Consider the following 12362-nt stretch of genomic DNA (forward strand, 5'->3'; position numbering starts at 1 on the left):
CAGCTGCCCTGGGGCAGACAGACAGAGGCGAGGCTGCCATACATCAGCACCACCAGGCACCACCAGAGGGCAATTCAGGTGAAATGTCTTGCCCAAGGACACAACAATTGAGATGGTTGGAGCGGGATCAGCAACCCGCTAGTTACAGGACAAACCCCCCCAACTCCTGCGCCACTGTCACCCCAAGATATACATTATCTCTCCGTTACTCTGGTGGGATTGACAGTATTAAACACTGACTTTAAATCAGTTTTCAGGATTACTGAAAAAGTGTTTTTTATTGTCCAGCTAAATTTGCTTTCCATCATCTGTGGAGCAGTTGCAATATAAATTACCTCTGACTATGTTTACCAATTCCTAAACAATTGTAGAAGTATAAAACATTACAAATGCACTATATACTGGCTCTACAGAAGTAAGGCAAATACAAATTCAACAGCATTCTCACAGCCATTCTACCATACGCAAAATCAAAACAATTTAGGCAGACGTGATCAAAAATGGTTTCTGTAACCAAATTAAAAAAAATTATACCTTTGCATGCAAACATTATGAAAGAATTGCCAAAAATGCTTGTAAATAATTTTTTTTGAAATTTTGGCAGGTGCCCGATTTTTTTTGTTAGGATTCTTAACAAAGAGCTGGTATGGTATTGAGAAAGATGGTATGTTTGTCTTATCTGTTGTCTGTACTCTCCTTTGTGTTGGAACAATCTGGTAATGTGTTTCCCCTTCCCAAACACCACAGTTTAATGATTTTCTGTTTACCTGTCGCACCAATAAAGCACAGACACCACCACAAACAAAACACAGCCTTGTTGGAAAGGAGCTGTGAAACCATATCTGGAACAGAATTTTGATTGGTAATGTTGAAATAGATATTGCAAAGTTCCCAATGACTTGAGTGGGCGGATTAATTAAAAAAGCTTCCCTTATGTGGGAGGGTTTGTATGTGTGAGAAATGATTCACTCTTGGCATGTGTTGTGGCATCCAACCATCACCTCCATTAACACCTAATAGAAATACGACTAAGTGTAGTCGTATTGTTAACATGTTAGGGATATCTATTTATTATTAAAATATGACAGGTACAAATAAATATATTTGGTTAAATATATTCAACCAACGTTTACGTTGATACCCCGGAATATCCTATGCAACTAGTTGCCTTCAGAAGTCACCAAATTATTAAATAGAGTCCATCTCTGTGTAATCAGCTGTTCTATGGAGGCTTCAAAGATTTGTCAGAGAATATTAGTTAACAAACTGCTTCATGAAGACCCACAGCAGACGCACCAGGGAGAAAGTTATGGAGACATTTAAAGCAGCCTTTGGTTACTAAGCCATATCCCAAGCTCTGAACATATCACACAGAGCACTATTAAGTCCATCATCTGAAAATCACAATAATGTGGCACAACTGAGAACATACTAAGACGTTGCCCTCTCCCTATGGTGACAGGCAGGCTAAAGAGAGCATAAAACAGAAAAGCATTCATTCAGTCCATGGTAAACCTGGTCAAGCTGCAGACATGCTCCACTCACAGAACAAGTATTATCTACAAAAAGTGTCATTTAATATCAAGATATGTAGAGGATACAGCCATCGTGTGGAGGAAAACGATCCGGTCAGGTGACACCAAACACTAAACTCTCTCACCAACATAAAAGCATATGTTTGGTTAACAACCAGCACTCCTCATAACTCTAAGCACACTATCTCTACTGTGAAACATGGTAGTGGCAGCACCATGCTGCGGGGATGTCTTTCTTCACCAGGGACAGAGACTGGCCAGAGCTGATAGAAATATGATTGGAACTAATGACAGGGCAATCCAAGAAGAAAACCCGTTTGAGTCTAAAAGACTTTAGAGCGGGACAGAGATCAACCGTCCAACCATACCAGATTTAAATGGGCACTGCCCCAGTTCTGTCACTGATGTTTACTCATCATCACCACTGGATGTCAATATTTGTAATTCTTTAAATATCGACCACATTTTAGTTAAAAGACACCTATGTGAACAGGTGACCATAATAAAGTTAGAAACCTATTCTGCTTTTTAGAAATATAAAACAGTTTCTAGTGGACCCTTGACCCTCTCACTACTCCGTGGAGCCGCGGTAATTCCAGCTACACGGAGCAGCCTAACAATTTGACTGCTGTCTGTGTTGCTGCTGTGCTTTGAAGGAAATAAAAAGAAGGAAGGCTTTGTTTACTCCTCTTGGTTATGAAAGAAACATCCCTCATATGATTTAGAGATAAACAAGGTCACTAAGATGAAGCCTCCGTCCCGCTCCGAGTTGCAGTATAATTGGCGGCGTTTTGAATTATGCTGTAATTAGCATTTACCATGCCTAATTTAAGTGTTATAAATCTGTGGTCCCGCAGGCTCCCGCGCAGGAAGTTTTCGCTCACTAATGCACAATTTTGAACAATATGAGAGTTCAGAAAGCAGAGTGTATAATCTCGGCCCTCCTTCCCCTGAGCTGTGGCTGAAAAGGATGTCCTGGCTGTAAAAGAGGAGCTGACACTCAGCGCTGTTACTTTTCTTAACCACATCTCTCGCTGTCCCCGTTAGACATTAAATCAGACTTTTTTCTCTTTCTCGCTGTAGCTCTTCCTCCCCCAAATCTGGGATCTTTCACCACAGACACACGGAGAGCTGCTGAAACAGAAAGCATAGAAAGCAAATGATCCAGACAGCAACCTTGGTGGTTTTCTGCTGCTGCTTCAGATCAGTTAATTCCTTTCAAAAGAAAGCTGAGACGATACAGAAAAAGTCATGCAATGTTTCAACCAACCACAAAGACAGGCATCCTTTGATTCCCAAAAGAGCAACTTGCATTTATTTTTCTCTTTATTGAAAGTGCAAGTTAGGTAGTCTGAGCTGCTTGTTAATTCATTTAAAAGACTGCACACTCAACTGACCTTCGTCAGGGTAATGCTAGTTTCCTGAAATAATGAAGATACTGAAATTGCTGAGAAAAAAAGGAATTACACCCTTACAGATTTTTCCTCTGTTTTTGAATTTTTTCACGCTTCAATATTTCCTTAAACAAATTAAATGTCAGACAAAGATAACCCGAGTAAATACCAAAGCAGTTTTCAAGTAGTTAATTTATGAGGGGGAAATATATATTTAAACCAACCTGGTCCTATGAGAATCAGTAAATGTCCCTTAAGCCTAAGAACTGGTTGTGCTACCTGTTACAGCAGCAACTGCCTTCATCCATTTTCTATTGATGATGATGAGTCCTCGAACATCCGCGTAGAGGAATCTGACCCACTGTATGCAGAAATGTTTTTAATTATTCCACAATGCAGTGCTTTTGAGTATGAGTGAGCTAATTCAGGTCATTCCACAGCATCTTAATCTAGATTAGGTCCGCACTTGATGTGCTTTTGGAATAATTTTGGTAAACTGCTCATTCCGGGGAAGGTTTACAACTGTTCCATATTTTCTCCATTTGTGGATTTTGACTCTCCCTGTTGTTCACAGCAGTCATAAAGCCTCAAAAGTGTTAAAATGTTACGCTCTCTAAAGTGGGAGATATTAATAACTTCATTTCACATCTTTTCTTGAATTTCTTTAGATCAAGGCACAATGTAGTGTTTTTTTTTCCTTCTTCTTTTTTAGATCTTATTTAATGATGTCAAACTGATTCTATTTAAGTTATTTCTTTATTCTACAGGTCTGTGTGAAATGTGAAACTGAATTAAATGTCCATTTCACATTTCACACAAACACAAGCAACAACAACAGATACGTGTATATGAAGCCAAATTCTTGTTCACATAATTGTAGATAAGCATATGAAGTATTAATTATTCCTGTTAACCATGGTTTTTTTTAACTACTTTACAAAACAGTAAAAAGGATAGGCTTCACTTTAAACAAAAAATGCAGACAAAAAGACGTAACATAAAGCATCTAGAAATAACTGTATTTTCTCCATCTACATTTTTCTTAATAGACAGAAAAGCAATTCAGCCACAAGACATGCCGGCTTTTGAGTAATGGATATGACTCACTTTTTCTCGACTGGAGGAACATGCCCTCCGCCTGCGCTGTTCCTTTCTCTCCTCCTACACCTATAACCTGCCTGCCGACCGCATCGTATTCATCATTGCTGGATTTAGTCAAGTCGTTGCGGCCAAAGCAGGAAATCACTAACATGAGCTGAAGTAGAAGAGGCAGCAAAACCTGCAAACTAAATAAATTACAGAATGTCATCATGAATATGTGGGATGCAGTGGGTATTTCATTTTGATGGTGCACTAATTAAAGCTATAACTTTTAATGCCTTAGAAATCATGTTAACAGGTTATATACAGCATCCTCCACAATCATTGGCACCTCTGGTGAAGATGTGTAAACCGCCTTAAAATAAATGTCTCCAGTATGGCAGTAGTATATATTTTTATACTTATTTTCTTTATTAAATTCAGTACATTTATTAACGAGTGTGTGTGTGTGTGTGTGTGTGTGTGTGTGTGTGTGTGTGTGTGTGTGTGTGTGTGTGTGTGTGTGTGGGGGTATTTTTAATACAGTGTATTAAAAATCTAAGGGCTTTGTTCTATGCTATGTTCTATGTATTTTAATACATAAACTGCTGCCTCTCCTCCACCCTTTGCTGTGTTATTAGCTGAAAGAAGGCGAATATACATCTTACTCTTAAATAATTCCAAACATGAAAACCACAATTCATGGTGTTGATACTAAAAGAGTAGCACCCATCATTTTAAATAAGCTTTAAACCAAGGTTGACATGTTGACAAGTACATTTCTGTTATGCAGTTGACTGCAGGCTAGCTTGAACCTGAACAAAAAATATCGGAAAAAAACAACAACGCCTGAGACTGAAACAAATGTAGAAACATAAAAATAATATTTGAAACTGGAAAGAAAAAATCTCAAAGTGTAGAAAAAAATAATTCAAACTGTTTTCAGTTTGAATTTCTTTTCTCAGTTTGAAAAGTTTTATTTTTCGAACAAACTTTATGACCCCAATTTAGGTCCATAAATGGCAGGTTCAAATAACAGCATTTACTTCACGTTATGCATTTTTGTTTTGATAAAATGAAAAGAGACTTTTTTTTCTTAAGGGGATCATACCTTTGGAATTTCATCCTGACCCAATCCCTTGTTCAAAAGTGAAGGCAGTTTTTTTTTTCTTGTTGCTGTTTCTTGACTTACTAAGATTGCCATACATCTGCATCACCTATATGATCTTCAACAATTATTTCTTAATATAAGATTTATTTTCCTTTAAGACTGGATATATATACTCAAGTCAAACGTTAAATGTTTTGAGCACTTTCAGAATGAGATTGTGCCTCTGTAGTAAAAGATGATAATGATTTACCAGGGTGCTACAAATAAGTGTGGAAGTTGCTGTATGCGTTTTTTTTTTTTTTCTCTCCAGTAGTTCACAGAGTATATCGCTGTTCTGATCTTTGGTTCCTTTGTTCAAACATGGCACATGTCTTTGTCTCTTGTCAGGAGTCGTGGAGGAGTTCCTCCCCTGCATGCAGCAGTCCCCAGAGGGGCAGCACCCCGAGGAGCCCCACCCAGCCGGGCCCCGTCCTCCAGAGGGAGAGGAGTCCAGAGAGCCAGAGGCACCCTCCCAGCTGCCAGCTACAGGGCGGCTCCGCCCATAGTACAGGACACATACGGTGAATATGTAAGTATTGTTACAACCAGAACAAGTTCCGACTGTGTGCAACAGGATCTAATTCCTCATCCACATTATGCTGTTTAATAGCTTTATAATGTGTCTTATCTTTAGGTACAGAAAAGCTAAAGGGGTGCTTAGTGACAGTAACACCTAGTCTATAGCTGTTGTCTTTTTTGACACTAACAGAGACAATGGTGCAGTTGGAACCATATGTCCGTACACTTTAATGATGTCTTTAGCTTCTCTAGGCTAACCAGCTTGTGTGTGTCTAGCCTGCGTAGTGCACAAATCTTACGTTATATGGCATCATTGCAGTGTCATGAGAGTGAACCAAGGCATTGATTTATATGACTGATTTGTTAGTTTGTCACTGGCCCATTACTGAATACGCCGTGTTTTTTTTTTTTACCCGTGCTGGTCAGAATAATGCGACTGCAACAGTATCTAGGGGGTTGTTAAAGGATTTACAAAGTGAAATTGTGTAAAAATAAATAAATAATATATTTAAGTTAACTATCATGAAAATTAAAATGTACTTTATTTGGAAAAACCAACGGCGCATACTCTTCCCTGTCTGGCTTCCTGGGTAGGGCAGTAGGATGTGCTGCTCTCAGGAGGGAAGGAAAACTAGCGGACAGTCCACTGTTGCCCATTTACCATCTTTGTTGCTATATTTCATGACTTTTCAGCCCTCTCTTGCAATTTTCTTTCAAAAAGGACTAACAACGACAACTTTTAGCAACTTTTTTTGTTTTAATGCCGACTTTACCGAAAGCAGTCATTCGGGAGCCACTGTATGAAGGCAGCAGAGAGAGCTGCTATGAGGCCTCCACCTCCCTCAGCGCTGTCTCACAGGCACACCACATCTGCGACTGCCTCGTCACTTAAATATAGTTTTTAAAGTATAATCTATTTTGTCTCTGGAACTGTTGCACTAAAATAATTACCAGAATCTGATTCACACACAACTTCACTCACTTATTCACCTTGTTTACTTTGTGTGCCTCTGATATCTGTCTTTTTGGGACAGTTTGTTGTTTGTAGTGTGGATTCAGGCAATGTATTAAAATTCATAAATCCTTTTATACAGGTAAATATTTAGTTCCAAATACATTTAATGACTGTTTTTAATAACCATTTTTGTCTTGGCAAAAGCCTGTCTCCTACAGCCTGGGTCCCACATTTATGAACAAATAGTTATTCTGGGTTTTCTTGTGCCATGTGTTCTATTTTCTTGCCATTAAACCTGGAAGTTTTTGACTTCTTGTCTGTTTCATCATGACCTGTTGAGCCATTGTTTCCCTTGGGATACCTGTTGTGTTCACCAATCGTTCTATTCAGTAGTTCTCCTACTGTTTTCCTCAGCTCCCTGCTTCTACCACTGCTGCTGCTGGTTTGGTAGAAAACCTGTTTTTTTATTCCAGTAATCAGCGCCTCACCAGCATATAGGCCTTTCATTTCAGTCCCTCTTTTAACCAGATCCTCCCATCAGACTCTTGTTTTAACACCTTTTTTTCTGTGTGTGCTCCATCAAACACTCCTCTTTTTAAAGTCTTTGTCTCGTCTATTAAACTCACACCTGTCATCAGAATGCCATTTTCCTGCTTGCTTTTAGGTCCTCAAACAAACTTCCTACTACCATGTCATGTGTGAATGATGGTCAGCCTCTGTGAGCATAACCAATGCAAATTTGACTGTAATTGAAAGGTCAATCTAATAGCACTTGCATAAACCACTGTGATGTCTGATTATAGTAGTCCGTTTTGGTTTTGGGCCCTTTCTGATAAACTGTTAGCTTCAGTCTTGGGGACCAGTACATATGGATTTGTATTAGGCTTAAATACAAGTTCTGAAGTATCCTCTTAAGAGCACAGATGTTGCTTAAACTGAATCTCAAGAAATGCCCATTTGGCATTTATTTGAACTAAGACCACCAACCATTTTGCTCAGCCCTACAGAGTCCTTCAGTAAAAAGTGGTGCTTGTGCTACTAAAAATCAGCTATTCGTTTCTCAACTTAGATGTTGATTGGTGATAATTTTGATGCTGAAGTTAATTGATTACTGTATACTGTGTAAACTATCCTACTACACACAACTCATGGGATCTATGCTGCTGTGTAAAGCGGGTGAAAGGTTTGCTGTAGCTTATTAACTGTAAGCCTGGCAGAGGTCAATTTAAAAGATGTGTTCCCCAAACGCATTATCGTATTTATTGTCATGTCAGATAAACTTTTGCATGGAGAATGTGTCAATTATTATGATGTGGTCTAGCAGCTCACCTGCACCCTCATCTGAACCCATCAGTAATACGAACAGCTGCCACAGATGAATATATTAAGTCTAGAGTCGGGCCCTTTGTGCGTTTGCCAGGAAAGTCTCCCGCTGCACTGTCGGAACGCGTTCCCCGGAGAAGCCAGCATCAGCACAGCATATTTAGGCAGATAGCAGAGGAGAGGGGCGAGGTCGGCATTGGAAAATTGCCCCAGCAGCCAATACCTAACTACATGTGACAGGTTTATTCAGAGGTTGTGATTCAAATGCATGGAGGTCACAGGGAATGACTCCTGGACCAGCTGTTTGCCATCATTGTCACAGTTGTAAACTGCATCGCCCAACACCTGCACCTGTGTGTCAGGCTGGGGGAAGAAAGACCCCCCCCCCAAAACATCTGCCACATGATAAATCTCACAACATCGCCACAAATTAGTTGCTGAATGAGTTGTTTTGTGCTGTATGAATACATCACTATCACAGGACAAGAGCTCTCCATCAACTGAAGACAAATAGACTCTTCCAGAGAGTCTCCTTTGTTACGTTTCATGCCTGGATTTGTCAAAGCGTAATGTCTGCTCTCATACGTATTGCTATCATTCCTGATTCCTGCTGCGCCGTATCATCAAACACAAGCTCACATACTCAGCTGAAAGCATCCTCTTCCTCTTCTTACCTCTTTGTGACATCGAGAACCAAATCTTAGTTGAGTCCTAAAGTTTGAGTGATAAACAGAAGGTACTTAAAGTCTCTTGCAAAATGATTTATACCTCTTCGACTTTTTTCCACATTTTGTATTTCATGCGATACACCAACAGGAAGTAGCATGTAATTGCAAAGTGAACTGAAAAGGCTTTTTTCCCCCCCAAGTATAGATCTTAAAAGCATGAGAAGCATCCGCCGAGTCAATACTCAGTCTGCCGGTTCTTTGCAACGGCTCAAACTCAAACAGACTGGATGGGGAGCTTCTGGGAACATTAATTTTCAGACTAGCGTTTTTTCTTAAAGATTCTTCTCCAGGATCGTCCTATGTCTAGCTCCATCCATCTCCCCCTTAAATATGACCAGCTTCCTTGTCACTGCAAATCAATAGAAGACCTACAGCATGATGCTGCCTTGGTGTGTTCAGAGTAGGTACTGTAATGGATGACACAGGTGAACCCGGTATTCAGCCAAACACAGAGTTACGTTTTAAAAGGTTTATTGAGAAGGATAAATACTGACCGGTGAGGCAGGCAAGCAGAACCAGACTTGAACAGATGTAGGCGGTGACAGCCCGGTCAGACCAGTGAAGAATGCAGGTGGATCTGATTAAGAGCAAGGTGTTGTCTAGAAGTAGACTGAGGTGATTGGATAGTGGCTGAGAGGTGAAGGCTGATCCAGGACAAGTACAAAATAAAAACACAAAAACCTAAATCATGACAGGTACACTGGAGTTGTTCTCCAGATGTACCATTTTCCATGTAGACCAGAAAGTTCAATTATACTTTCATTTGACCCAAAACTTCTTCTTTTTCATATTAGCACTTGGCCATACCTAACCTGTGGCAAACTTTAAACAGGTCAAAGCAGGAAAACTCTATTTTCTCCTGAGGTGACTCGTCGCTGGACTGAACCACATCGCTCAACTTGTATTTGGGCATTTTATCCTTGAGGGGATCTAGTCTCTGGTTGAGAGCGTTGTTGGGTTTCAAATGGGTTCCCAAACTTTTTTAGCCGTGCACCCCCTTCTGTATCCTAATCGGGTTGCTGCACCCCCAATCTTAAAAAATTGTCATAACAATGGTAATAGAAATAAAATTTTAACATAATTTGGGTTAAATTGCGATAAAGTTACACACAACATCCACAACAGGATCCTGAGGATTTTCAGGTGCAGGTGGCTCAGCCTGCAGCCAGAGAAAGAGACGCTCTAATCGGTCACACCTCCACAACCTCAAACGTCTCTGAAGCAGGGACCATCCAGGTGGATTCACGGACTAAACTCTGATGATCTACCTGTGTGTGTTCTCACTTTATTTATTTCATGTACTAGCTTCTAAATCTGAGTTTGACTCAATTTACGCCGCAAGACACAACACTAAGAAGTTTAATTTGATTTGTTACGATAATGAGCAAGAGAAAGAGAGAGAAATAGACACTTTGGTAGAGCGGCACAGAGTAACAATAACAGAGTGCTCGATGAAGACATAAAAAGTTATTTCTTGATTGTTTCATGGCGGTTACATTCAGCAGGTAGGCACGCTCATGGCAACACACCTTAGCTCCACGCAGCCCCCACCACCGGTTGCCGGTTTCCATGTTCCTGTCTGCATACACACTAAGACCACATCTTCAAAATGAACTGCACCTGTCTGAATTATAATGAAAAATATTACAGCTCTGTGTGTGAGCATAATCAAGGAATTGCGTCTACCACCAATTTTCCCACCAGCAGCAGCGGGACTTGTCACTGGTTCAGTCACGGCACCATGAGCAGCGCTGTTTGTAGGTGCTACGTGAGCGATAGAGAGACTGTGACACTTAATTTAATCTTGTAAATAAAACTTTAAGCCCAAATTGAATTTTCCCTCTACTGATGTAAATGACATAAAGTCAGGAGAGAGATAGAGAGACATTTTCTGATTTCCGCTCATTTTCTTCTACCAGATCTGTTGCAATTCTCGCCTCTCTTTCCTCTGATTCTTCTCTCTCTCTTGGCTCCTCTCCTCCTTCATCACTAACTTTGACCTTAGATGTCTCACCTGCATGACAGTTTCCCCGATTTCAGCCAATTGAGCATATTTGCGAGAATGATTATAGTAGAGGCCACAAGCCAGGTGCGCATATACAGTACAATGCATAGAAGACGATAACTTCTTCTATATTTCATCTTAAAATGAAGCGTAGAAGAAGACTTCTTCGGCATGAATACATTTTCGTGTGAATGCGTTTTTATTTATTCAATGAATTTACAGTTTTTTATTTTAATTTTTACAAAGGAAATGTTTATTTACAAATCTTTATGGTGTGGGGAAAAGACCCTGTCTGACTGCCATTACACTTTTCATCTCGCGCACCCCTAGGGGTTCGTGCACCACACTTTGGGAACCCCTATACCCCTGCACTAGAATATTCTTCTTAGTTTGTTGGACACTCCAGCTACATATGGAATGACATTTAACATGTTTTCTATTTGCCTTTACTGGACTGAAGTTTAAACCTAAATTGTGTTCTCCATAAAATCCTTAATTTTGATCTGTGTTGAAGTTGTCAGTATTGAGGCTTCCAAGTAGACAAATACAAATACCCTCCAGATTTTTTTAAACCATTTATCCTTTCACAGTTGTGCACTGATTTGTGTCAGTCTGTCCAATTAAATCCTAATAAAATATGAAGCATCTGGTAGAAAAACGTCAAACATAAAAAATAAAAAAAAAACACACATCATGGTGTTTGAATATTTTTGCCAGGTGCAGTAGAAAATTTTTTGGTATATTAATTCACTTAAGTTCAGTCAGATGATATTATCTTGCGATCCAGCCTTTTAGGCTCCCTTGACTCTGGAGTGGTTACCATGAGTGCAGCCAAATCTCATTTAATGTAATTCATTAGGTGCTTGAGATCTCTGTCTTACCTGCTGCTAATCCAATTGGATCCAAAAGGATTAGCATGATGTAATTCTCATTTTGGGAATTAGGCTTTATGACATATTACCTGTACAACTGTCAGTATAGAACACGATCTGAGGGGCTTCATCAGAGGAGCAGGTTATCTGTGATAGAGTTGGCGTAATTTGTGATTTTTAAAAAAAAAATTTATTTGCTCACATGGAAGCTTAATTCCTCAGAGTGAAGAAACCGAGAAGTGTGCAACGCACGTGGGCTGCAATTGTTTATGGTAATTCCTCCAACATATGATAATCCTCTCAAAGTGTTGTGAGTATTTGGTGAACGTTGGGGGCATAAATCCTTTTTATGCCCCCAACTCCCCCTGAAGCACTTCCCACCGTGCTCCTGCTCAGCATTGATACCAATATTGTTAATTGAATTCATCTGTCAAAGATATTGTTCTACATGTCAGTTTAACCTAAATTGAATGTGATGGTTCAAAACATATGTAATGAAGAAGCTGGGATAGAATAGTCGTGAGGATAAGACTGACCCTTTTTAAAATGGACAAAAGCTAGTGATTTGTAAAAACTGCTGAAAGGAGGTAATTATTTCTATCAGGTAATTCTACCAGAGCTTAGCCAGTTGAATAATTGTTATTTGTATTAAAGCTCCTATTAATAAATGTTTTTTAAATTCCATTTATGAAACATCATAAAATGTGAAAGGATGTTAACAGGACCTTTAGTTTTATTCCACGAGTGATCAAAGATAACTTAAATATTATTGCGACGCAAGTACGAATTTATCTTTATTTT

The 12362-nt window shown here is 39.5% G+C and overlaps 1 protein-coding gene across 3 annotated transcripts in view; it reads left to right on the forward strand.

Moving 5' to 3' along the window:
- Window positions 1-12362, forward strand: part of khdrbs3 (KH domain containing, RNA binding, signal transduction associated 3) — a 183472-nt gene that overhangs the window by 124279 nt on the left and 46831 nt on the right. For all 3 annotated transcript variants that reach the window (XR_002427163.2, XR_004932312.1, XM_012853716.3), the window contains exon 6: window positions 5508-5688. Coding sequence is in view for 1 of the 3 variants with exons in the window: in XM_012853716.3 (XP_012709170.1) it covers window positions 5508-5688 (181 nt within the window). In the remaining 2 variants the exon portion in view is untranslated. The remainder of the gene's footprint in view (window positions 1-5507; window positions 5689-12362) is intronic.

The sequence above is a fragment of the Fundulus heteroclitus genome, chromosome 13 (assembly GCF_011125445.2).
Source record: "Fundulus heteroclitus isolate FHET01 chromosome 13, MU-UCD_Fhet_4.1, whole genome shotgun sequence".
NCBI classification, from domain to species: Eukaryota; Metazoa; Chordata; class Actinopteri; order Cyprinodontiformes; family Fundulidae; genus Fundulus; species Fundulus heteroclitus.